The sequence below is a fragment of the Hyperoodon ampullatus genome (assembly GCF_949752795.1).
Source record: "Hyperoodon ampullatus genome assembly, chromosome: 1".
Lineage (NCBI taxonomy): Eukaryota > Metazoa > Chordata > Mammalia > Artiodactyla > Ziphiidae > Hyperoodon > Hyperoodon ampullatus.
In genome coordinates, this window is record NC_136914.1 from 191,928,555 (window position 1) to 191,955,400 (window position 26,846).

The window sequence follows — 26,846 nt, forward strand, 5'->3', positions numbered from 1 at the left end:
TATGCCTGCTGATGGACCCTTATAGTTTGTGAAGGACCTGCCGTTTCCTTCCTGCTGCTTCACAATGAATAGCCTTGCTGAGTGTTGTGTGAAAAAGTGGTTCATGTTAATGTTGATGTTATGTAAGAGTACATGCTCTTCCAGTCCTCATAATTGCAGACCTGCATTCAAGTCTAGGGAGATAAGGATGAGCCAACATGATGGACTAATAACCCCCGGCTGAGACGTTGAGAGATCAAATGATTGTCCTTTAATTCTATATATCAAAGCCAAAAGGTTGTTATTTTTTGTTTGGTTGCTTTTACAATATACTTATTCTTTTTTTTTTTTTTTTTTTTTTTTTTTTTGTGCTGTACGCAGGCCTCTCACTGTTGTGGCCTCTCCTGTTGTGGAGCACAGGCTCCGGACGCGCAGGCTCAGCGGCCATGGCTCACGGGCCTAGCCGCTCCACGGCATGTGGGATCTTCCCAGACTGGGACACGAACCCGTGTCCCCTGCATCGGCAGGCGGACTCTCAACCACTGCGCCACCAGGGAAGCCCCATTTTTTTTTTAATACTTATTCTTTATTTTCTGTTTCCAGAATTAAGAAAGAAGTTGTCACCAGATTTTCCTCATGTCTGAAAAAGATATATAATCACATATACCAAATATATAGTCACTTTAGCACACTTAACACTTCAGGCAGGAAATATGATAGTGTGGAATTAAATTTGGGGATAGGAATATGATATTAAAGGAGTCATTTTACTATAAAGCAGCTTGCTTTAATATTTCTTCATTGGCCTATCTTATGTCTAAAAAGAAATTGAGGGAAATTTTATTTCTTCCACAGCTCCTCTTTTGCTATTTATTTTATATTAAAAATTTTAACACAGCAATCTTTCAGAGGCTATTTTGCCAAGCAGAGCAAGTGCTTCTTCCTTAATATTGTAGAAGAGCCATGAAAATTAGCCCCTTCTAGATATTTGCTATTTATTTTTCTTTTCTCTTTTGTGTCTGTTCTTCCCCATTCACCCTAGTACTCTTTTGTCTTCTGATGCCTCTGGGGTTGGAGCACAGAGCGATAGCTCTGGGCTCTAATAAGCCTCTCAGTGCTATTTGAAGGTCCTATCACAGCTGCCTATTCCTTCTTCCTTTGACACAAAAATACTTAGTCCTCAAATCTGAAATTTTCAGGCCTGGACATCCGATTGTGTAATCATTTCCTTTCTTTCACTTGTTCATAGCCTCATTAATCTTCCTGATTCATTAACTCTTTCACTCTGTGGGTGGGGGAATTCAGAAAACAGAGAAGTAATTTAGATCTAGATTCTGATTAACTTTGCTACCAATAGTTGTGTAACCTTGTGAGTCACTATACTTTGGTAACAGATGACGATATCAGAGTTTTGTGAAGGACGTTGAAGTAAGGGCAGGACAGAATCTAAGTTTTTGTAAACACCCTAATCAGTTTTAGATTAAAAGTGTCAGCTAGAAAGAGAACTTGTGTCAGAGGCCAAAATATTTTAATTGACAGACAGCAGGCTTCTGGCAAACCTAGTTATTTGTGTCACTGACAAAAATCTCATTATTAAGAAAAACTATGAGGAACTGCCAAAATGGTTATAACAAGGTGGAAATACTAAAACTTGTGGACTTTGCCTCATAAAAAGACTTCTAGAGCCTTTATTCAGAGTTCACTGCATTTAAATTTACAGCTAATTATTTCTAAGTATTTTTATTTAGTGTAAGTATATTATTATATTTTATATCATAAATATTCACTATAATAAATATTTTAGTATATTTTTATTGTAAGAATAATTCAAACTAATAAAGTCATTGAGGAAAATATGTAACCAAGAAGTAAATTAGTAGAAGAAGGAAAATCGTTATTCCTACTATTTGGATAAAACCATTATCATTTTGCAGTAATTCTTCCAGAGTTTCTGAAGATCATACTTTTTTGATTTGCTTATTTGTTGGAGATATTCAAAAAATAAAATTGTAGTTGCTTAAAATTTGGTTTTACTACTATAGGCCCAAACAAATTTTGCAAAACTCTATAAATGTTTACATATTTTTAGGTTGACATATGAAAAATTTTTATCATAATTCTAAAGAGTTTCAAAGGATGTACTTTAAGATACCTCACAAATATTGCCAGTTTAAATTGAAATTGTTATACAATTTAAAAAATATATTCAATAGAGTAGTTTTTTAATATCCAAGATCATCCATTGAAAAAAATATTTTAATTAATGGATTAAAATTTTATATCTTGGGCTTCCCTGGTGGCGCAGTGGTTGAGATTCCGCCTGCCGATGCAGGGGACACGGGTTCGTGCCCCGGTCTGGGAAGATCCCACATGCCATGGAGCGGCTGGGCCTGTGAGCCATGGCCGCTAAGCCTGCGCGTTCAGAGCCTGTGCTTCGCAATGGGAGAGGCCACAACAGTGAGAGGCCTGCGTATCACACACACACACACACAAAATGATCATAAATATATTAAAAGTTCAATGAATAATTATTAAGCATTAAAATAAAATTTTAGTAGCAATGAATCTCTTAATGACATGAATGAAACTTTTCCTTTTAATTCATACACCCAATGACAATTACTATTTATTCACAGATGACACAAAATTTAGAATCAATTCTTTTCCATTTATTCGACAGATGTAAATTGCTGAAAAACCATGTTTACCTAATGCCATTCAGCTCTGAACTTTTCGAAGTTCTGTATCACAAATCACAGTGATGCATCTACAAAAACAGTTTTTAATGATTTACCTCCTAACAACTCAAGTAGATCTTTTTTCAGTGTTTTGAAAGCAAAGAATTAGAAACTACAAGATTTGCAGAGATAGTTGCTTTTGAAAAAAGGATTGATACTTGATTAAACTCTCCTTTTCCCAATACCCATGTCAATATTGTGAAGTGTTCCTTTGTGAGGGACCTCGGATTTTTTTACAACCTGGGACAATTCATCATAGTTAAGATTCAAAAGAGGAGAGAGAGAGTTTCACCTTACCTTTGTAGAGTTAGAAAACGAGGATCTCCTTGAATTTAGAAATCTCGGGCCATATGAATTTTAGGAGAGAATATATATGAGAGTGAAAGATCTAGAATTTGATTTTTTGAAAACTATTTATGTGTGTATGTATTTGTGGAAAGTCATTGCATACCCTGGCATGAAGACTAACCCTTCCTCCAAACAATAATTTTTTCCCCATTTAACATAATATTACAAGTTTGTTTTCATGTTATTATATAGTTTTCATATACATTTTAATGGCTTTATCTACAAAATTTAATTAGCATTATAGTTTATTTAAGCAACCCTTTATAACTAAAAATCTGTTTTTAATTTTTTATGATAAATAACAAGCATTAAAGTAATTTTATACAAAGGGCTCTCCTCCACATTCAAACTGAGAATTTATCCTCTTAGTATAAACTTATTGAGCAGAACCTCTGGGACATAAGATAAGGATGTTCTTAAAAACTCTGTAAATATAACAACACTGTTCTTAGTATTTTGGTGTTTTTTTTTTCTTAATTGTAACAATTTCTTCCTTAAATATTTTTTTAATAAATTTATTTATTTTATTTATTTATTTTTGGCTGTGTTGGGTTTTTGTTGCTGCGTGCAGGCTTTCTCTAGTTGCGGCGAGTGGGGTCTACTCTTCCTTGTGGTGTGCAGGCTTCTCATTGCAGTGGCTTCTCTTGTTGCAGAGCACAGGCTCTAGGTGCGTGGACTTCACTAGTTGTGGCACGTGAGCTCAGTAGTTGTGGCTCCTGGGCTCTAGAGCGCAGGCTTAGTAGTTGTGGCACACGGGCTTAGTTGCTCCGTGGCATGTGGGATCTTCCGGATCAGGGCTTGAACCCGTGTCCACTGCATTGACAGGCAGTTTCTTAAGCACTGCGCCACCAGGGAAGTCCTTTTAATTCACTTTTATCATAGTGTATAATGAATAGAAAAAGAAATAAATATCAAACTAGAATTTCCCAAGTGTATTCCTTGGAAAATATGGGTCAAGTTATGTTTAATTGGTGTTATTCAAATGATAAAATTCTAAGAGCAAATAAGACTATGGAAAAGTAAATTAAATAAGTTAAACAGAGTCTTGATTGCAGGACCATATTGAGTCTTAATTATGATATTGTAAATTAAGACTCTCCAAGGAAGTCATGTATATAGCTTGTATATATACATATATATAGTCTAAAAAACATATATTTATGTCTAAATATTGTAATGTATGTTTTCCATGAGTTCTTTTTACAAATAGCCTCTTATGAGAGTCATGTTTTATAGGAAAGCAATGTGAAATGCTTTAGAGTAATAAACCAATACAGTCTGTGTAGATTTTTTATATTTATATATACATATATATATATATATAAACCTATAATAAATAAATCTATATTGATTTAGTCTGGGTTCTTGAAGATAAGGGTCTCCTCTTTAAGGACTAAAAGTCCCCTGGAATTTACATCTTCTCTCTTCTTAGTCAAACATCCATATAAACATTAGCGTGAATCAGCAGGAGGTCAATGTAGGATGCATTCATCAGGAAGCTATCCTAGAAACAGGTCAAAGAGATTAGAGGATTGTTGGAGTATCATTAAGTAGAAGTGCCTGAATCAGGTGGATTTACCCAACAATTATAGTAAATATTGTGAGGCTCAGATCAGGCAGAGCATGTAAACATGTTACAAAGTCCAAGCTCACTGCTCGCCACACGACAGACCAATAAATCGGGAGCCAAGGTGTTGAGGCAAGGAACAGCGGCTTTATTCAGAAAGCCAGGCGTCCGAGAAGATGGTGGACTAGAGTCCTAGAGAACCATCTTACCGGGGTCTGGATGCTAGCTTCTTTTATAGAACAGAGATGGGGGAGGTGAGCAGGTAAAGTAAAAAGGCCATAAGTCTTGCATAATATCTCCTGGTTTCACCAGACTCAGGGAGGGGATGTGTTAATTTCTTCTTTCCTGCAGCCATTCACAGGTGGGCAGGGTCAAGATGTTTCCCTGTGAGCTGAACAAAGGTACTTTAGCTTAACATTCAGGCAGAGGGGGAAGGGTTCCCTGAGACAGGCCATTATGTATGCTTACAGCTGCAGACAACATCCTTTCAGTGATTACAGTAACTTGCAACAAAAGCAACAGAAAGCAAAGGTTAAAGTAAAAGAAACAGATCCAACATGGAGTCAGATTTGTTCTTCCCTATTACAAACACACACCTAGAAAGCACAGGTAAGCACAGCCCTGGTGAGAAGTGCCTGAACAAAGGCTGTTTGGTTAGAACATACTACTCTTTAGAAAATATAACACAGAGACACCTCTTGCCTGGGTGTGTCACCTTTCCACACCCAGATCCATTACACAGAACAACAAAACAAAGGTAGGTGAATGGGCTTTATGTCATGGCTGCAAAATACAACATGTCATGACTAGTACACATTCTTGTGCCATCGCTGGGGACTAGACTTCAGCTCTTCCTATAAGCAGCACACAGTCCTCCTCCCTGCATCATTACAAGCCACACAAGCTCTCCAGCCTGCCCTTTTTAGAAGAGGGTCAGATCTGCTCTAACTCAGGGGTCCCAGGGTCACTTGCCAATGATTGTAACCTAGAGGCCTCAAGTATCAATCACTCAACAGATGTTGGAACATCTAAATTGTAAATGTCTTGAGAGAAAAGACTAATATTTTTAAATTGCCCTACTACCTTCCCAAAAGATACAGACCTGAACTAAGGTATTAATCAGCTCTCACTGTCAAAAAGAGAGTAGCAATGCAGTGGGGTAAAATGAAAGCAGGCAAGAAACATATGATACAAAATAGTGAGTCAATTTGGGATAGTCTTTAAGATTAAATGATGTACTCATTCTCTCTTTCATCCATCTGTCTATTTGGCAAACATTTATAGGAAGTGTCGACTAAAAGGTATATACACAACCTAAAAGTTGAGAGTTATGTTTTATTGAGTGGGTATACTGAGGACTTCAAGCCCCAGAGGCAGCATCTCAAGTAACCCTGAGAAAACTGCTCCTAGGAGGCGAGGGAGGAGCTAGGATGTATAGGAGTTTTGCAACAAAGAGCAGGTAGTAGGAACAAGAGAAACTGTTAATGAAAGAAAACTAGACCTCTCAAGTTAAGGAATTTAGCACGTTTCTATTTATGGGAAGATGCAAGAGTCTGGGCTCACTGAAATCATTCCTTTGATATGCACCTCAGCTATCTGGGGCCAGGATCCTGTGTTTTCATATCCTGAGTTTCCTCAGGGCTCACTTTTGGAATGGCTGCAGTCTGATGCCTGCTAGATGGCAGGTATTCTTTGTTTCCTTCCTGAGTTCCCTCAGGACTCACCTGCTCGCCATTGAAGGGCTGCAGTCGCTGATGACTGTGACATCCTTTGTTTACTGATATGGCAGGCAATATTTTATTTCTCAAAACCTTCATGCTGGGTCTCAGAGAGACAAAAGTGAGAGAAACATTTTCTCCTCTCAAGGAATCCAGTCAGTCTGTCTTTCACAGGTTGGGAATGCACATGAATCCCTTGAAATGAGGGTTTAAAATGCAGATCCCTGGCCACACCCCCATAGATTCTCAGCCGGTTTGGCTGGGGTGGGTTCTAAAAGTCTTTATTGTTTTTAATGGTGATTATGATCCCTGTGGTGTATAGGCCACAGGTAACACTAATCAGGTGCTTAGCAGAGAACCCTAGTATGTCTATTCTGAATGGACTGAGTGGTTAACAGCATAATGATTCAGAGCATTTCCTTTAGAGTGAGACAACCTGAGTTCAGATCCTGGCTCCATCACTACCTCTTTGACCTCAGGCAAATGACTTGAACGCAAGACCAGGTCTCACTTGAAATAAAAATGGAATAATATATCTTATCCCTTGGGATTATTTTGAGAATAAAATGAGATAATCACAATCATGTCTGATACTTTACTTGGCACATAATAGGTGCTCAAAACAAGTTGTAATAGTAACAATAATTATTGTGGTGGTATTATTATCACTACAATATTATAATAGAGTTTCACCAGAATTTGGCTATATTAATCAACATTAGTTATATATAAATATATTACATTAATATAAAATTACATATGTACTACCTAATTCATATATAGTTAATCATATTAATTATGGTATAGATTAATTATATTAATACATATAGTCAACAGAGATTATGACTTGGATAAATCCAAGAGAGGAGCTCATGGAATTTTCTGTAACAGAATAGTGAAGGCATAATCTGAAAAATCCTTCCATTTCCTACAGGGTGAGATTTGCCATCTCTCTTATATGTTAATTTGATATAAAAATCTATTCGAAATGTAGAATGGGAGCAATTTGACAAAGAAAGAGAAAAGAAAAAAAAAGAAGTAGGGGAAGTGGTGTTGAAAGCACAGAGAAGAGAGAGAAGTGACTGTTCTGCTTTACAGAACCCCATAGTAGACATTCAGCCCTTCATATCTGTGAGCTCCACATAGAAAATATTCAGAAAAATAATTCCAGAAAGTTCCAAAAATCAAAACTTGAATTTTCCGTGTGTTACAGCTATTTACATAGCATTTACACTGTATTTACAACCATTTATATAGCATTTACATGGCATTATAATACTTACATATTATAAGTAATAAAGAGATAACTTAAAATATCAGGAGGATGTGGACAGGTTATATGCAAATACTATGACAATTACATAAGGGACTTGAGCATCTGTGGATTTTGGTTTCCATGGGGGAGGTAAGTGGGGGAGTTCTGGAACTGATCTCCCCCAGATACCAAGAAAAGACTATGTGTATACACACTTCTTATTTGCCTGGCCTGAGCAAACGCATAATCCTGTCATAAGGGCATTTGCTTTGGAGCTAAACTTACTTTGGCTTAAAATTTGTCTTTATCTCTTTCTAAAGGAAAACAAAACAGATTAGCAGATAGTGTGTTTTCTAACATAATTTGAAGATCTTCATTTTATATAGTAGTTAATGGGAAGTCTCCTGCAAAATGTCCCCCTCTGTTACTTTTGCAGTTGTTGTTTGTTTTTAAACTGAAGTAGTTTCAAAGCCAAATGAGGAAAAAAAAAAAAAAGCCAAATGAGGAATACATGTCATCTTTTCCCCCCATAATTTTCACGATTTTCTATTTGAAAAATAACTTCCTTCTTATGAAAAATAATATTGGATATAGAATATTTAGAAAGTATGGAGAATCCTTTAAAAATGAGAAAATAATCACCCAAATAGTTACCACCTAGATATAACCATAATTAAAATTTGATGCTTAGTCCTTTTTTTTCTTGTTATATTTTGTTATCAAAATGTATGTACAAGTTACATTGTTTTGCCCTTAATATTATATGATAGGAATTCATATATCACACAAAAACATAATACTTGGTGGCTGAATAATTCCTTTCTTCTGCTCCCATAATTTATTTTATCAGTGTCTTATTTTGGCAAATTTCACTGTGTTAAGATAGACAATAAGGGATAATTTTATAAATGATGCTTGTATATATATTTTTTTCTTTTGGATAGACTTTTGGAAATAGAATTATACTGAGTGAGGGGTATAAATATTTTAAAATTCACAATGCATGTTAATAAATCTCTTTCCATTAAGGTTGTGCTAGTGCTCACTCCCACCATCAGAAGAGTACTAATTTATCTGATAACTAGAGATATTAAATGTGCTTTGATTAATACATTTGCCATTACATTTTTCTGTGAATTATACGTCTCCTTTTGTTTGATTATCTATTGGAGATTTAATTGATGTTGGTTTCTTCATTTCTTCTTTCCTCACTTTCTTCTTTCTTTTTTTTCTTACTAAAAATTCACCACTTCAGATTTTTCATGGGATGAGTCTTGAATAATTAAGTATACTACTTGTTAAGACATAACCTAGAAGCATCTTTCTACTCCCTCTCTCAGTAGTGTTATAGAAAGATTACACTGAGTTTCACTTGTAGAATTCTCTTTGATGACAAACATATTAATATTTCCTTTCCCGGGCAGATTCCAAATGTGGCAGCTTTTAACAGCAACATGCTGGATGCTTCTTCTTGGACCTATATATGGTAGTCAGAATGAAGGAAGCTCAACAAATCCAGAAGCTAATATGAATATTGTAAGTCACTCATTAAAGAAAAAAACTAAGAGAAGGAATTATTAAGCTATTGTCATTTTAGATGCAATTGGTATGCCTGTCTAGTTTTTAAAAATTCTAAACTGATTAAATCTGTGTTTCCTCCCTTGTCCCTTGGCATAGCTAACTAACCAAAGAATTGAAAGACGTGACCCAAATTGGGTCAGTAATACTCCCTCTGCTGGTAGTTTGAGCTACCATCTCATGGTGGTTTCCTGAAGAGAAGATTCATGAGTTCCTACTGATGATCTCTATGGAGTATACTTGAGCTCTTCCGGAGGCTCTTTCTAGAGCAGTTCCTTTAATTTGTGAACTATATCCATGTAGATTTTCAGCTTAGTAAGCCAGATTTGGTTTGGGTTCCTTATAAACAAAAGTGTCTTAACATGCAGGAATTCATACCAGAACTGGACTGGAATAAAGTGAAATGGAACAGATCTAGGCAAAAAACAAAAACAAAACAAATGACAAATGTTTGCTAAATGCTTCATTCCAATGGAAATGTACAAGTTCTTGTGTACATTGTGCACCCTGAAGTCCTCACCCATATCCAAGTTTGTATTAGAACTTTAAGAATGGAATTGTCGATGTTTTTTAATTAGTGTCTCTTCTTGTTTCTCTCTCCAAAGTATCCAGCAGGTACTCCTAAGCTTCTACCACACTACTGAGCTCACAGTCCATGAAAATATATTCCTCCTCCTTCCACATTCACAGACACTTTCTTCCTCCCTGGTCTGGCTGCTTTTTGGCTATTCTCTAATGATAAGAAGAATAATAAACATTTATAGAGCACTTACTGTGTGTATAATCGTCACAACATATCTGTGAAGAGATACTATTATTAACTTTATTTTGCAGTTAAAGTAAATGAAGCACAAAGGAGTTAAGTAACTTGCCCAAAGCTGCATAGCTAATAAGAGGAAGAGCTGGAATTCAATGTCATACAGCTTGTCTCTAGAGTCTGGGCTCTCATAACCAGTGCTTTATATAGCTGCACAATATGTGCACACCTCTTGTGAGTGCCCGGCCTGGGCAAGTGCATAAGCCTGTCATAAAGGCATATGCTTTGGTGCTAAACTAACTTTGACTTAAATTTTGTCTTTATCTCTTCCTACTGTTCAGTCTTGGACAGATTATTATTCTCCCTGAAATTCAGTTTTCTCAACTCTAAAATGGATATAATTCTATCTCAAAGGCCTGTTATATGGATTAATAAAACAAGGGGTATTAACCATCTTCTATGTGGAAGATGACCAATAAACGGTAGTTCCCCTCTTCCTTGTATATCTGTGGATGACGTATCTTCTGTTTTTACCCCTTTAGATCCACTCTCTAGTCTTTACACCTTTCTTTCTGCCCTGTAAGAACTAGGTCAGTTAAATTCCTTTGACCTTTGGTTTTCAGTTCAGTTCAGCCTATGGACATATTGAGCAGAAGATCAGAAGGTGGGAGAAGAGGGAGACCAGATGGTTTACTGCCCTGGTTCCGTCCATAAGGTCATCTTGGGCAAGCTGTCTCCCTCTGCTAAAGGTCACAGCCCTTCTCAATATGGCCCTCTTTACTTGACTTTCTCATTCAGGGTCTTGTAACCACTTTCTCCCATCTCCCTTCAGATCCAAGGTTGGTAACAACTCACTTGTTACTAGCCACAGGGTTCTGCACAATGCCGTATGGTTTCCTTCGTAAGATGAACATGCCATTTTCCATCAAACACTTGGAGAGTGAACTAGAGTGCATTAATAATACCAGGCCAGGGCTTCCCTGGTGGCGCAGTGGTTGAGAGTCCGCCTGCCAATTCAGGGGACACGGGTTCGTGCCCCGGTCAAGGAAGATCTCCCATGCCGCGGAGCGGCTGGGCCCGTGAGCCACGGCCGCTGAGCCTGCGCGTCCGGAGCCTGTGCTCTGCAACGGGAGAGGCCACAACAGTGAGAGGCCCACGTACCGCAAAAACAAAAATAATAATAATACCAGGCCAAGAAAACCAGCATGTATGGAAACCCACCACCTTGCCTTACCCATGCCTTTGCATGCATCCTCCTTTTAAAATCCTCCTCAAGTTATCCTGATTTTCCTGCTACATTCTGTTCCAATACAGAGATGAACAGTAGGTTGTGACTTAAAGTACTATATTGAAATGTGGGTATAAAAATCAAGAGATTACATCATGAGGTATACCTTTCCGTTTCCTCTTTTTAGAACCAGATTATTTCCTACTGGGGTTATCCTTATGAAAAATATGACATTGTGACAAAAGACGGTTATATCCTCGGAATTTACAGGATTCCTCATGGAAGAGCATATCCAAGAACAGGTGGGATTTATTTCATTATGAAAGGAATAGTGCCTAAGGAGAGATTCCTGGATGCGATGATAGCAGCAGGGCAGCTTTATTCTGAAATAGAGCCTATTCTCTTCCATAAGTGGAGGCAAATCATCACCACCAACTCTACTATTTCATTTGCGTAACACTTTGGAGTTTTTAAAGCATTTTCACGTACACTGTTTACTCTTCCCTTTCCTCCATCACTTTGTCCTCTTTCCAAACAAACACAGAAACAAAAGAAAACTTGGTCTTACTCTAGAGATACCACTTTCCAGGCTTAGAAACCAAAACTCTAGGGTCATTTGGATACTTTCCTCTCCCACACTTCCTATACCCAGCCAATAACCAAGACCTATCAATTTTGCCTTCCAAACTTCTCTCTAATCTGAAAACTCTCAGCTTCAATATTGCTCAAGTCCAGGCTTCGACTTCACCATTATCTTGTGTTCCAGGTACTACAACAGCTTTCTAACTGGGATTATTTCATTTGTAATTAGTTCTCTATGCAAGTCACTGGGATTTTATTTTTTCAAGTAAATCTGACCCTATTCGTTCTATACTTCAGTGCAGTTAGAGCCATTTCTAGCTCCCTACAATATAGGTTGATATCTATAGAGAAGAGAGGAATCCACTTGGCAAGAACTATTTGCTTTCTTCTCTCATTTCTTAGCTCCTTTTGTTCTTTGGAGCATTGTATAACCAAAATTTCCAATATCAGAAGGGTTAGGTATTTAAAGAGACAATCTAGATTTTAAAAAAGAGAAAGAGGTGGAACGGTGCTGTTCACTTTATAGAAGTGACCATCCCCTAAAATAACTCCATTACCTTTGGAAATACTCGCAAGTACTTTGTTTCCCCAAACTTTTATCTTATCAGTTCTGCCAGGTAGCTGCCCAAAGGCATGCTATGAAAGCTGTCTCTGCAAGGCGAAGCTGCCTGAGGGCTCAGATGAGAAAGGGGCTATGGATTATGACAACTCTTTGGCTGTAATGTAGCAGAATTAGTAACGCCTCTTCTTTCTCTTTTTCCTCAAAAGATGGCTTAATCGATATAAACTTTATCCTCACCTCCAGACAACTGAGGCTTTCTGAGAGGCCAGTCCAGCCTACTCAATCTCAGGAAGCTGGTCTAGCTCCAAAGGTGACCTAAGGGAAAGTCCTGGGGTACCAACACAGCATCACAAACCATTTACAAAAGACAGAAATATCCTAGTCACTTCTCTTTCTCTTCTATGTTTTCAGCACCACTTCCCCATTTCCTTCTTTTTTTCTCTTTCTTTAGTCAAATTGTTCCAATTCTACTTGTGAGTAGGATGTTTACATCAAATTAACAATTTTACCTTGTGTAAATTTCACTTAAAACCTTGTGTTTTGCTTTCTGACAATGCATAATGCCAGGCATTCAAGAGACATTCAATAAATGGCATTTTTATTGTCTTTGTTATTATCTTGGAAAAAACTTAGTTTTGTCACCAGATACTTTTTGGGAAGTAAAATGTCGTTAATGTGAATAATTGTAGAGCAGATATTTATTGTGCTGGACAGAATTTTGTGTATTTTAATTGTAATTTAATTCTTATAACTACACTATAAGATAGCAATTTTTATTATTCCCCATTACAAAATAAGTTAACTAAGGCACAAAGAGGTTAACTCGTAGCAGAAGAGAGCTTAAATCAGGGCAATCTGACTCCAATAGCTGTATAACAATACAATACATTGCACATAATCCCGATTTTGCAAAGAGAAAAACAAGACATAGAGAAGGTAAATAACTTGCCCAGCTTCAGAAGTAGTTCAAAACCCTAGAACCTCGGCTTGCCTGGTGCCAAATTTTATCTCTTAACTTTCCTTCTGTATGGCAGGGAGTCAGGAAAAAGAATTTTCTTGTAAGCACCAAGGAAGTTCATATAAAAAACTCCTGTTACTTGTATTTTGCAGCTGCAAAGCCTGCTGTGTATCTGCAGCATGGCTTAATTGCATCTGCCAGTAACTGGATTTGCAACCTGCCCAACAACAGCTTGGCTTTCCTTCTGGCAGATGTTGGTTATGATGTATGGATGGGGAACAGCCGGGGAAACATCTGGTCCAGAAGACACGTGAAATTGTCAACCACATCAGCAGAATACTGGGCCTTCAGGTAAGGAGAATACTACCAATGAATAAAGTGTGTACGTTGCTCATTTATATGGATGACTGCTCTTTGAATTTTCCCTTTCTGTCCAAATGCACACTGTGGAATCTACAAGAAGGAAATGGACATTTCTTTTTCTACTCAGGTTTTCTTCACAAGCTCTGAAGAAATGCCCTTATTATTGCATCGAGTTGTTTTAAATACTCCACTTGGCGTGTGTGTATGTAAAGTATATATGCAAGAACAAAAAATCAAGATGCAAAGGTCAACTTTAGAAAGGTTAATTCCAGGACTATCATATTGTCAGTGTGCACCCCAGAAATTTACTTGGTACCCTTACTAAAGAGGAAAAATGAAACTGATCAAGAAATGGGACCAGGAACAAGGCTCTGGTTGAAAATCCTGGGAAACAGACATTCATGATAAGCCAAGATAAGCCAAGCCCTTTAGCATAGATGACACTCCAATTCACTAAGTAGTAAAGGAACTCTACCCTCCATAGGCTGGGGGTGCTGAAATCTGTCCCTGGAGCTGAGTTGCCAGCAGCCCCTGTGGACGCTGTCTTCCTTAGAAGTTAGGCCAGCTGAGTCACAGAGGCAAACCCAGCACCTGTAGTGGAGCTAAGAACTATTTCTTGAAGGTCACTAAAGCTGTTTGTTCCTTGGCCTCATTCCTGGAAGCCAATTTGCATTCCCTAATTCCACATTCCAGGGCAGTTGTGTCATGGCACAATTGCAAATAACATCATGATTCCCTAGATGAGTGTTTTCCCAACTACATACAGGAAAGAAGCACCTGAAGTGCTTGATAAATATGCAGATGACCAGGCCTCTTCCCTGGACATTTTGATTCAGTCTGTCTGGGCTGAACTCTGCAAGTCTCTTTGCTTTATTCTGTTTTTAAAATAAGCATTCCAGGTAATTTTTCTTTTCAAGGGAGTTTGGTAAATCTGCTATAGAATTAAGTGAAAAGCCTCTGGAGGCTTTTGCAAGTCAGATTTTTCTGATTTCAGTTTCTTAATAAAGTTGTTCTTGCAATCAAGGTGATATCCTCAAAAGTTGTACAGACGCATGATATCATGTATTGATTCCAGTATTACATTTGACAAAAGCTAAACATCTAGGTCTGCAATGAATATGTTTAAGTATTGCAAGCCTAAAAATGAGATGGGTTTTTTTCCAATGTTGTTGTTCTTTTTCTTTGGCAGTTTGGATGAGATGGCTAAGTATGACCTTCCAGCCACAATCAATTTTATCATAGAGAAAACTGGACAGGAGCAACTCTACTATGTGGGCCACTCCCAAGGCACCACCACTGGTGTGTTTGGGGCAGGTGTGATCTGAGAGTGTCTGGGGATCTTCTTCATATTCACGAAAGGGGGCAGGATTTCTTCCCTCTGTGCAGTCTCTAGCTTGGGGGCTCTGAGTTGGGAAACAATCTTGTCTGGCTGGCTTCTAAAGAGTAAATAAAGTGTGGATGACTTAGGGATTTTCCTCCCAGGACTAAATCTGGAGATTGACGGATAAGCCTGAAAGAGAGACAATTATTTATTTATTCATTTGCATACCCAACAACACTTGCCAGACACCAGGTTAGATACTGGGGAACCAAAGATAAATAAATATGGTATGCATCTCTCCCTTAAAGAGCTCACAGTCTAGTGAGGGACACTAAAAAAAAAAGCAGAGGATTACAAATCTCAGTGATTATATGTCACAACCAGTGTGACTTTTAGTTAGTTCCCAGTGGGTGCTGGGGTAGGCTAGATGTGTGTGGGTGGGCTACGTTGGCAGTGCCATAAGGCACTCTATTCTCTTCACTGTTCTCTGTTCAGCTAGAGACCTTGACAATACCAACAGCATTTACACCAGTTATTTGAGAGCATTGTCATCCACATTTTACAAATGGCTGAACTTAGGAATCCTTTCTAATGGTGATAAAGCCAATTAGAAAGTGTGTACGTATATATATATATAAATCTAACCTTCAAAAGAATTATTCTATAAGGATTCTATTTTCCATATTTATAGATAGAGAAAACTGAGACTCATACAGGGGAGGTTAAGTTGCCCAAGTTTTCACATAGCTAGCAAATGGGAAGCCAAAGTTATAGCCCAGTTTTGTCTGATACCAAAGACTATCGTCAAGCTAGAATGGCCCTTGGAGTTTACCTAGACATGCCCCACACTGTATGTTTGAACCCTTTCTGCAACATTCTCTATAAGTAGGTTTGCATCCTTCAGGGACAGGAAACTCACTTTATTCTGAATTAGCCAGTTCCACCTTCAGAAATTTAAAAATCCTTCCCTAAAAATGGTATTTACTCTGAGTTTCTTTGTTTTATTTTTTTAATATAACTACTTTTACTATAATTTAAAATGAATTAAAAATTGTTCTACATCTATGAATTAGTATCTTCTTCCCTTTCAGCTTTCATAGCATTCTCTACTAATCCAGAGCTGGCTAAAAGGATTAAGATATTTTTTGCATTGGCTCCAGTCACCACTGTGAAATACATCCAAAGTCCTGTGAAAAAATTAACAACTCTTTCCAGAAAAGTAATCAAGGTATGTGACAACTTTCCCCCAAGTTTAAATCTGTAGTAACTAAAACTAGCCCTATTTCCATTGATTTCAAGAGAAGACAGCTTGAGACAAATAACATTTTACAAACATCTAGGAATGCTCAAGGTACACATGTAGGTTTACTGATGATGTACAATTTTACCAACAGGGTTCAGGGTGCTCACTCTGCTGCCATTCTACCCTGCTGTCTTCATTTTTAACTTAGAGGCTTGTCTCTCATGTCATTCCTCAGTCACAGATACAGCAAAAGCTGATTTGATTGATTGATTGGTTTAATCTAGTAGGTTAAATTTCTCTCTGGTGCCCCCTAGTTTATCAGGGACAGTATAGCGTAGTAGTTGAGATCACAGCATGTGATTTTAGGGTGCCTGTGGGGAGAAATGAACTCAGGGTCTTCCCACTCCACCATTTTGCCTACTCCCCTCTGCACTAGGTGTGTTTTAAATGTGACCTATTATCTACAGGGGAGTTCTACTTAGTGCATATTAATTTTCTATTTTATAGTTGAAGAAATTCAGGATAATAGAAATTAAATACTTTCCTAAGGTATAAGAGACAGAGTCTAGAATCAAACCAAGGCAACCCTGACTCCCAAGGCTTACCAATTTCCTATGGGGACTAGTTTTTTAGGGGAAGTCCCAAAAAACACTCCAAGTAAAAGATCTTGGGAAAAAGCATCAAGAGGTGAGATGGGGGGACCGAAAAGGTGGGTTGGAAAAACTACAGAGACAAAGTTTAATGGGCCTCTTGGTTTCACTGAGGACTAGCACTGAGCAGGTATCACCTGTGTCTAGTCCTTATCTGAATTACCACTCATTTTCCATCCTTGACATTCACATTCATGAAAATTGATGGTGTCTTAAATCGATCTTGCAGGTGTTGTTTGGTGACAAGATGTTCTATCCTCACATATTTTTTGACCGATTCATTGCCACCAAGGTGTGCAACCGGAAGATATTTCATCATATTTGCAGCAACTTTCTATTTACTTGGAGTGGATTTGACCCAAAAAACTTAAACATGGTACGTGTAGTCAGATCCAGGAAAGCAATTGTTTTGTTGCACAGAGGTAAGGAGAGGTCATTCTAAGTTGCATGGAAACCACATTTCAAAGTCTCCTTTTTGTCTCCTGGAATGTAGCTAGCATGTTTATGGCTTCCAACCAAAGCTGAGAGTCCACCTGCTTTAGTAGGAGGATTTGAGAAGTCTCTGCCACTGAAAATTCTCACCAATTCTTGTTGTTGGACAAAGTGCCACCATTTAAAAGTCCTTCACTTAGGCTATGGTTTTGAAATTTATCTTGCTATGCCTGAGCCCTATCTCAGACTGACTGATGTAGAATTTCAGGGAGTGAGCCCAGCCATCTAATTTTTAACCAGTTTTCTACTTTCATAGGTGATTTGGATATAGTCATTTTGTGAACGACTTATGTCTTTTATCCAAAGGGGTAAAGGAATGTCTCTTCAATAACAGCTACAGACTCACTGTTCAAGTGATACTGAGAGGGATAATTGTTGGGGTTCTTATCAAGTCCTTTCCAACTTAACTGAGAGCCTTTCCTTTCTTAGCTACCTCTAACTGACCCGAAGGGTGGGAGGGAGAAAGAGACGAAGCTACTGTCCCCAGCTAGAGTGGAGACAGGTTTGAAACCAGGGGTGGGACAAAGCTGAAGATGATCTCCATCTGTCTCACAGACTTCTGCCTAGAGCCTTGCCTCCCTAGGTGGATAATGCTGATTAATATTTTCCTTGATTTCAAGCAAGATTTATAAAAGGCTGTTTATGCAAAGCATGCCTTAGCCACTGCCTTTCACATGACCTTCTTACTTTCTCAATTTACTAGGGAAACCATGCTTGCCTTTCGCTTAGATGGAAGTGTACCGTGTAGAGCTAAGTAAAAAGACCTTTAAGCAAACTCAATAGAGACAATTTCAAAAAACACCCTCTCAGCATGGCCTAAGAGTTTGCTAAAGAAAGACTTCACAAAATGACATCCTAGAACATTCGTTGGGGGCCCTCATTGTACATGTATGTAGTCAGATTGCCCTTTTTCGCTCACTGTTATGGACTGGATTATAGAATATTACAGTGCCTGCAAAGATGTTTACTTTAGTGGAGCATAACCAGGGATACACAAGTAGAATTTGTAGAACTTTCAAAAATTACACATGTCCAGAGCTCAACCCTAGAGATTTTGATATTGTTTCATAGGTTTGGGTAGCTCATAAGTAGCTATATTTTTTAAAGCTCCAAGATGTTTCAGATACTCACTCTGATGGAAAATAACTCTTTTGTATACTAAAGCAAACAAAATGCTGTTGGAAATATTTAAAAATCAAGATTTTTTTGATTCAAAAAGAAATCTAATTATTAATAGAGGTTTAAATACTGGATGGATTATGTCCCACAAACTGTCAAAGAGTCCTGCAGAACATTTACCAAATTTTTAAGGAGCCATGATAAAACATTGAGATCTGTTCTCAATCTTTCATGATGAACAACTTTCTGGGAATGTCCCTTAGGACTTATCACAGGGTGAAGGAGAAGATCACTGGGGATTTTGTCTCTTGACTGTCTATATTCTTGGACCTGTCTGAGGCAAGGCTGGAAAGAAAAGGTACATTACCTTTTGTCTTTGACCAGCAGGATGCCCTCTGTGGGCTTTACAAAGATACTGCCCAGGACAGAAGTATGGAAATGAGGGAGAAGAAAGTTCTTAAAGACGGGCTTCTTTGGTTAATATGTCTTTAGAGGGTATGGTACATGTTTATTCCTTGAGAGACAGAGGAGAGAAAGAAAGAGAAAAAAATACTCAGATTTACTTGTGGTGTGATTATATGATTAGCCTTCAGGTAAGAATCTTTTTACTTTGCAGAGTCGCTTAGACGTTTATTTGTCACAAAGTCCTGCGGGAACATCTGTTCAGAATATGCTGCACTGGGCCCAGGTACATGCTTCTGTTCCTGATATGACACGCACGTATCTCTGATCCCTGAGGAGCACTCCCAAGAGAGCTCACTGCAGGGTTTTGCAGGTTCTGCTACTGTCAGGTGGATGTTTCTGGAATCAGCATCAACTCATGTTGATTTCCTTTATTCCTTTCTATTCTCCACGTCCTCTGTATCTGGTGTTTGGGTTCCCAGATATTCTGACTGAATTCTGACCTTTAGATTACTGTGAACTGCCTTTTTTTTAGGAAAAGCTTGTGTTTCCTCTTTTGCAAAATCGTTAGCTCTAATAGAGCTTTATATAACATGATACAGGCTATTCCAAAAAGATCTGTTTATCCTCTAATTGAGATATGGGCAATTTCAGAGTGTGGAAATATTGCTTAATTCAGAGGAAATTAAATGTTAGAGAGGGATTAAAATAGATTAAGTGTTTCTGTTTTTACTCTCAGTTTAAGGGTTATGTTTCTTTTGTTACTATATTACTCAATATTTGGCAAGTCAAATTCAGTTGGTATAGCTTTCTGACCAAGTATGTATGACTGTGTGTATGGGGGGAAAGGTCTTCCCAAGGTTTTAATATTTAATTACACATTTTGAGTTTTAAATACTTTAAAACATTTAATAGGGATCTGAGATCCCTAGGAATTTGAATTTTAACCTACACCCTGATAGATTTGTTCCATGCTTTAAAGTTGAGAATCGCTGCTATAGATAGTCTGAAATACTAGTTGAGGATTTCTGAAATTCTTTGAAGAGTTCCACCCCCAGAAGATAAGCTCAAGCTCCTACAGGAAGAAAGATATTCTGGACACAGGGCCTCCTACTGGTGAGGAGACAAGTAGACTCTGATAGGCATGCCTTTCCAGGAAATACAACTTCAATTTCACATTTATTGAGCACTTACTATGTGTTCTTGTTGTCCAAATATACAATTTAATTCTATCTCATTCTTTCTTATGAATTCTCATAACAATCTTTCAATGAAGGCATTGATATTCCCATTCTACAGATGTCATAACCAACCCCTTACACATCTCACAGCTGACTCTTCTTAAAGATATCTCTTCTCCTTTGACAGAAAGTTCTGTTCAGAATAGAAATAACTGGGCATGGGGAGATAAAACATTTGGTCATAAGTTATGTAGACAGCTAAGGTACGGATGATGATGATAGTGATGATGGTAGTAATACTAATAAAAAGAGTGATTTCTTGACTATTCCCAGGTGCTACATGCTTTTTATGCATTACCATATTTAATCTTCACAACCCTATAAGAAGAATATTATTGTCATTTCCATTGCACAGATGAGACAATAGATTTAAAGAAGATACATATCTTGCCTGGATCACAGACTTAATAATCCATTAAGCTTGTATTCAAACAAGGTCTGTTTGATGCTAGAACCCAAGTTCCTAACTTGTACACTCTATTGCCTTTCATTGATGAAAACCTACAGAATTTCAACAGCTGCAGACTACTGCTTCTGTCAATATAAATCACAATGGGAACCATTTCAAACAAAAAATCAGAACAAAATCAATTAATCTGAAAAAAAAATCTGAGATTCAAGTTAAGGGAAAAAAAAATCCTAGGAGTAGTCTGAGAATAATTTAATGAAGTGCTTGAGGTAAAGGTAAAAATTATCTGTCTCCTCAATCCAACATGGGTGTCAAATAACAGAAAAAGGAACCCCTAGAAGTATTAATGCTTCTACTCTAATATCTGAAGTCTAAAATTTTAAATGAAAAAAGGTTACATATGCTGTCTCAGACACTCAGTCCATGGCCATATTACTAACAACATGGCAGGCTGCTTGGCTCTACAGACAGGAGACAGACAGACAGAGGCTATACCTCAGAAAGCCCTGAGGGTGTTCTTTGAGTGAGCATTCCTTTCAAAAGTAACAAAAATGTTTAAGAATAAGGAATATAATCATAATATCCTAGACCATCTGACAAGGATGATAAGGCATAAAGTTTTTAAATAATAATAGCAGTCATTTTTTAATGTAGGAAATGTATAGTTGGTGCCTTTTTAAAATATATATATATAAATTCCTGAAGCCAGAATATTCAAGAATCATTCAATTTAGCATCTTTCAAACATTTTCTATGTATATAACATTGTAATATTTAAAGCCATCACTGCTTGAGGATTTTTGTTGGAAAAGTATAGAGGGGAAGAAAGGATTGTAAGTCAGTTCCGTGAATTAGTATCAATTTTTATCATTTTTATTATTTGACTTATTAAACCTTATTAACTTTTATCTCATGTGCTAAAGAGTGGGACATTATGTCAAACCGTTTTGTAAATTTTTTGTTAACTGTCTTTAAATGTATGTTGTTTTCTTGCATCATTTTAACATGTTTATTATTTTTATCTTATTATAGGCTATTAATTCTGGTCAGTTCCAAGCTTTTGATTGGGGAAATCCTGATCAGAACATGATGCACTTCCACCAGGTACAATATCAACAATAATCAAACAATTGCATACAGCAAATGAACTTAAAAAATAGTATCTACTCATCAAGCACCTACTAAGCCCCATTCACTATGCCAGATATTTTGTATAGATCAGATGTTGCTTATTGGGTTCTTACCATGTGCCATAACATTATTTTTGATCCTCAGAATGACCTTCCAAGGTAAATATTATTGTCTTTATTTTTCCAGAAGCTCAGAGAGTTTTAGGTCAACAGTCAAAATTATTTAGCTTATAAAGAACCAGAATATGACACAGGAGTTCCTGGATCAAAAGTCCATTCTTCTTCCACTACACTTATTCCTTTTCAAAAAATAGAAATTCTCAGCACTTAATTAAGACCATATTTTAAAGAAAGAATTAAAGATACATAATTTTGTTTCTGGAGCATATTCTCTGGCTTCTTAACTGTCTCTCATAAAATGAACTAACATTTTCCTAACAATTCTTTGGGATGTCATTTACTAGTCATTTTTTAAAAGTACATGAATTATTAGAGATATTCCAGACAGGAATATCACCTTTAGGGAGAAGCAGTCGTATCTGCCAGATAATGATATGCCAAATATTTCTTGACATTATACATGAAAACTTTTGGAGCAAAAACTCTATATTAAAGCAAAAGTTGTCGTTATTACTTTTTTTTTTCAGTATGTAAGGAAATCCAAAGATAGCTTTGGCTTCTTGCTGATAGACTGAGCTTAAATAAACAAATAGTCATCAAAGATACATGGGTTTTTCAAATCAAGGATATGGACAGAAATTTGGAAATTTTTAAAAAAGAAATTTCAGTGCCACCATAACTACAATAGTGAAAATGCATAATTTCAACTAGTGTGAAAAATCTGATTTTTCTCCTAAACTGCTATAGTTGTATGTGTGTGGGGTGGTGTGTGCCCACACACACAAACTCACACACTGTGTCAAAATACTATTTACTCTTGCAATTAACCAATTCCTTGTCCTAGCAAGAGTATATAGTTGCTTTAATAAAAAGAAAAGCTTTTTATTTTTATTTTTTTAATTTATTTATTTATTTTTGCGGTAAGCGGGCCTCTCACTGTTGTGGCCTCTCCCATTGCGGAGCACAGGCTCTGGATGCACAGGCTCAGTGGCCATGGCTCACGGGCCCAGCCGCTCCGCGGCATGTGGGATCTTCCCGGACCGGGGCACGAACCCGTGTCCCCTGCATCGGCAGGCGGACTCTCAACCACTGTGCCACCAGGGAAGCCCGAGAAAAGCTTTTTAGATGATGACCTTACCCTATAAGACTCAAATATCTATTTGAATGAGAGTTGAATCACAAGTATTAACTTCATCACTGTGCTTACAGATTCTATCAAAATACATGGCCATTCAGGTTCAAATATGAATCTTTTGCTTGGAACTTTGGGGGTAAAAAAGAAAACCTAAAACAGACTGAGAGTGAACAATATACAAGTTTTAAACATCAATAACCTTTCTCACAACTGTAAGTAATATCCCCATAAATTAGGCAGGTGTGATTACCAATATAATCACCAATCCTGTATAACTAAGAAAGTAAAAAAAATATTTCTTGACCAAAAGACACCATATATCATTTGGATCTTGATCTTGATGTTCATTTTTGCTTTGCCATCTTCTGGGCTCCCCTATTCATTCTTAGCAGGGTATTAAATTATTGCAGTAAATGTATTCTCATTTCAGAGGCCCCTGAGACCCACTTGTGCCTTAAAACTTGCTAATAGTTTTGCCACGCTGTGCTGTGTGTGCTGTGCTGTGTTGTTTTTCTATTCTTTATGTCTCTCTATCCTTGCATTTGAATATTTATGCTTTGTATTATTCTGCTGAGAAAACTGTCAAGTCAAGAAAAGCATGCCTCTTCTTTCATCAGTTGCACTTTTGCATTGGGGCCTTGCGCCAGGCTTTTCTGAGTTCACCCTTCCCTCGAGTGCGCTACTGGTCAGTGCTAATCTGCACTCATTTCCTTCTTTGCCCATCACGTTGCCTTCTCATAGCTACACATTCCCATTTACCACTTGCTCCTAAGCCCAGGTCCAAGGCCTCCCAGTATTACAGGGTAGGGGAATTATACTTGATATATTTGGTAATGCAAAGACCCATCCAGTGACAGTGAAATTGGAATGACTATACCAGTGCGCTCTGCCTCATATGTCTCTACTAGGAGAACTCAAGGTGCAGAGTCACCGAGTCAGGGGTCTCCCCCAGGCACATTTCTAGTCCTCTTAGAAACCTTTCCCTAGCCAATGTTACTGTTTCCTAAGGATTTATAACCTGGTCCATGTTACCTTTTCTTCCTAGTCTTGCTGCCAAAATTAACTATGCTGTATTAATCTCCTTGGGCTACCATAGACTGAGTGGCTTAAACAACAGAAATTTATTTCTAAGAGTTCTGGAAGCTGGAAGTCCGAGATCAATGTGCCAGCACAGTCAGGTCCTAGTGAGGGCTCTCTTCCTGGACTGCAGAAAGCCACCTTCCTCATGTGTATCCACATAGCCTTTCCTCTATGTGGTTGACGAGAGAGAGAAACATTAATCTCTCTCTCTTCCCCTTCTTATAAGGCCACCAATCCTATTAGATTAGGACCCGAACCTCATGACCTCATTTAACCTTAATTACTTCCTAAAAGCCTTGTCTCCAAATACAATCACCTTGGGGTTAGGGTTTCAACATATGAATTTCAGGGGAACACAGTTTAGTCCATAGAATATGCAACTCTTTCCATTGCAAGTAGTAGAAATCAACTTTATTTTATATTTTAAAAAAATGTTTTAGTTTTACTGAAATAAAAGGTATAGTGTTAAACGCACAATAGCCAGGAACTTACATACCGTCCTCAGGCTCTCTCTTTCTCTCTCCCTCTCAGTCTCTTTCAATTCTGCTTGCATATGCTGTTTCCATTCTTAGGCTATTTCCAAGATAGTAGTACAATGGTAGCGGTGTGTACCTAGCTCATATAGCTTTTTTTAACTGCAAACTCAAAGAAAATGGCAATATTTTCTCAATAGCTCTGGTAAAAAGTTCCCGAGAGAACTCTGACCCAATTTTAATAATGTGCCCATCGCTCATGAAATTATACTGCGGCCAGAAGAATGAAGGACTAATTGACCAGGACTGATCATCCTGGACAACTCTGGAACTGGGGTTTTGGGATTTGTTGAATCAGCACAAGAAAGGTTGTGTTACCAGAAAGAAGGGAAACTTGCCAGGGGATTAACATCATAGCCACTCTATTTCTCTGTAACGGGCTGGTTCCTTTTAAATATTCTTTTCAAATGTCTTTTTTGTACATAAGTCTCAATGCCCCCTAAAGAGTCTTCTGAAGTGTTACTAACTCCCCTGAGCCCAGATTTCTGCATTTAAGAAGGGGTATTTATATTTATTCTATCCAATATTTTGTTTGAAATGGATACACTCTCAACCCAAGTGCTACTAGAAAGATGGTCCCCCATAGAAATGAGAGCCTCTCTTCCTCTGGGATCCTTTTCTTTTTTTCCAAAAGTGAAAATCAGGGATATAATGGCTGTCTTTTTTTAATCCACAATTCATATTGTTGCACAAAAGTACTTTCAAGTATTTTTAACATGTTAATGTTTATATATCATTAAGTATGTCCTAATTGCACATTTTTAACATTTGAAGAACTTGCTTAACAACTAACAGTTAATGTTACTTCTATAATGTGGTTTTCTGTGAAAACTATTTTTCTCTCTCTTCAATTTTATTTAGAGTACACCTCCCCTATACAACGTTTCTAAGATGGAAGTTCCAACAGCAGTGTGGAGCGGTGGACAGGACCCTGTGGCTGATGTCAGAGATGTTGAGAATTTACTTTCTAAAATTACCAGGCTTATCTATTTCAAGTTGATTCCACACTACAATCACGTGGATTTTTACCTTGGACAGGATGCACCCTATGAAGTTTACCAAGACCTAATTAGATTGATGGAGGACCATTTGCAAAATTAAATACACTTTCCTTTCTCTAAGGAAGCGGGTTTTTGTCATAAGAATGTGGCGCACAGACCCTAAGGTGACCCCTCCAATAATTTTCACCTCCCAGTGTCCATGAATTTGTGTAATCTTCTCCCCTTGAGTGTGGGAGGGACCTGAGACTTGCTTCTAGACAAGAGAATTGGCAAACGTGATGAGATGTCACCCACTGATTACATTCTATTATGTAAGAATCCATCTTAGCAGACTGGAACAAGAGATTCTCCTTGTTGGCTTGAAAAGGCAAACAGATATGTTGAGGAAACCCACATGGGAAGGAACTGTGTGTGACTTCTAGGATCTGCATGTGGCCTCCAGCTGATAACCTGCAAAAGATTGGGACTCTCAGTCATACACCTATGAGAAAATTAATTCTGCCTAAAACCTGGATGAGCTTGGAAGCCCATTCTTTCCTAGTAAAGCCTCCAGCTGAGAAAGAAGCCTGTCTAACACCTGGATTGAAGCTTGGTGAGACCCTGAACAGAGGACCTAGCTATGCCATGCTTGGACTACTGACCCATGGAAAGTGAGATAATAAATATACGTTATTTTAAACCACTAAATTTGTGGTAATTTGTTATCCACAATGGTAATAAACTACTACTATTATTAATAATAATAAATTATTATTAATATCATTATCATTATCATTATTGTATCTCTGGTTAGAAGCTTGAGAAACCCAGTTTCTTAATTCCATTATTTCCCTGTGTCTTATTTCTCTTGTCATGATGAACTTCCTTGAATATTTCTTGTTTTGCAGATCGTTAATGTTTCATTCTCTCAGTGTTTGTCTAAGAGTCAATTTTGCATTTCTTTCTTTCTTCCTTCCTTTCTTTCTCTTTCTTTCTTTCCTTCTTTTTTCTTTTTTTCTTATTATTGTAGTAAGGACACAACGTGAGATTTACCCTCTTAATATATTTTTAAGTGTATTTTTAAGTGGGTCATCTACCCAAGGGTGCAGGCCTTGACTATAATGCATCTTTACCCCTCCTTCCTGTCTTGTTCCTTTTTTATATCTTTATTTGTGGAAAATATTTTCTGGTAGTTTTCAGGTCATTATCATTGATAGTTGTTCTATAAATAGTTGTATTTTGGTGTGCCCATGGGAGGAGTAGAGCTCAGGGTCTTCCTACTCTGCTATCTGGGTCATTCCCCCCTACAACATTGTATTTCTTAATCAGGTAGGGTTTTCTTGTTTTTATTCCTACAT

General features: G+C 37.6%; 1 protein-coding gene across 2 annotated transcripts; it reads left to right on the forward strand.

Moving 5' to 3' along the window:
- Positions 1 to 9,036: 9,036 nt before the first annotated feature.
- Positions 9,037 to 26,252, forward strand: LIPK (lipase family member K; the record flags this gene model as incomplete). 2 transcript variants are annotated; one of them, XM_079698539.1, is made up of 9 exons in its annotated part: positions 9,037 to 9,141; positions 11,356 to 11,470; positions 13,423 to 13,621; positions 14,823 to 14,932; positions 16,046 to 16,182; positions 17,077 to 17,223; positions 19,075 to 19,146; positions 21,543 to 21,614; positions 25,370 to 26,252. In XM_079698539.1, the coding sequence occupies 9 exons, from the start codon at positions 9,037 to 9,039 to the stop codon at positions 25,607 to 25,609; spliced, it is 1,197 nt and encodes a 398-aa protein (XP_079554665.1). In that variant the 3' UTR covers positions 25,610 to 26,252. The 2 variants fall into 2 exon arrangements, with proteins under 2 accessions (XP_079554665.1, XP_079554666.1); XM_079698540.1 differs by having other exon boundaries at positions 13,522 to 13,621.
- Between the last annotated feature and the right edge of the window lie 594 nt (positions 26,253 to 26,846).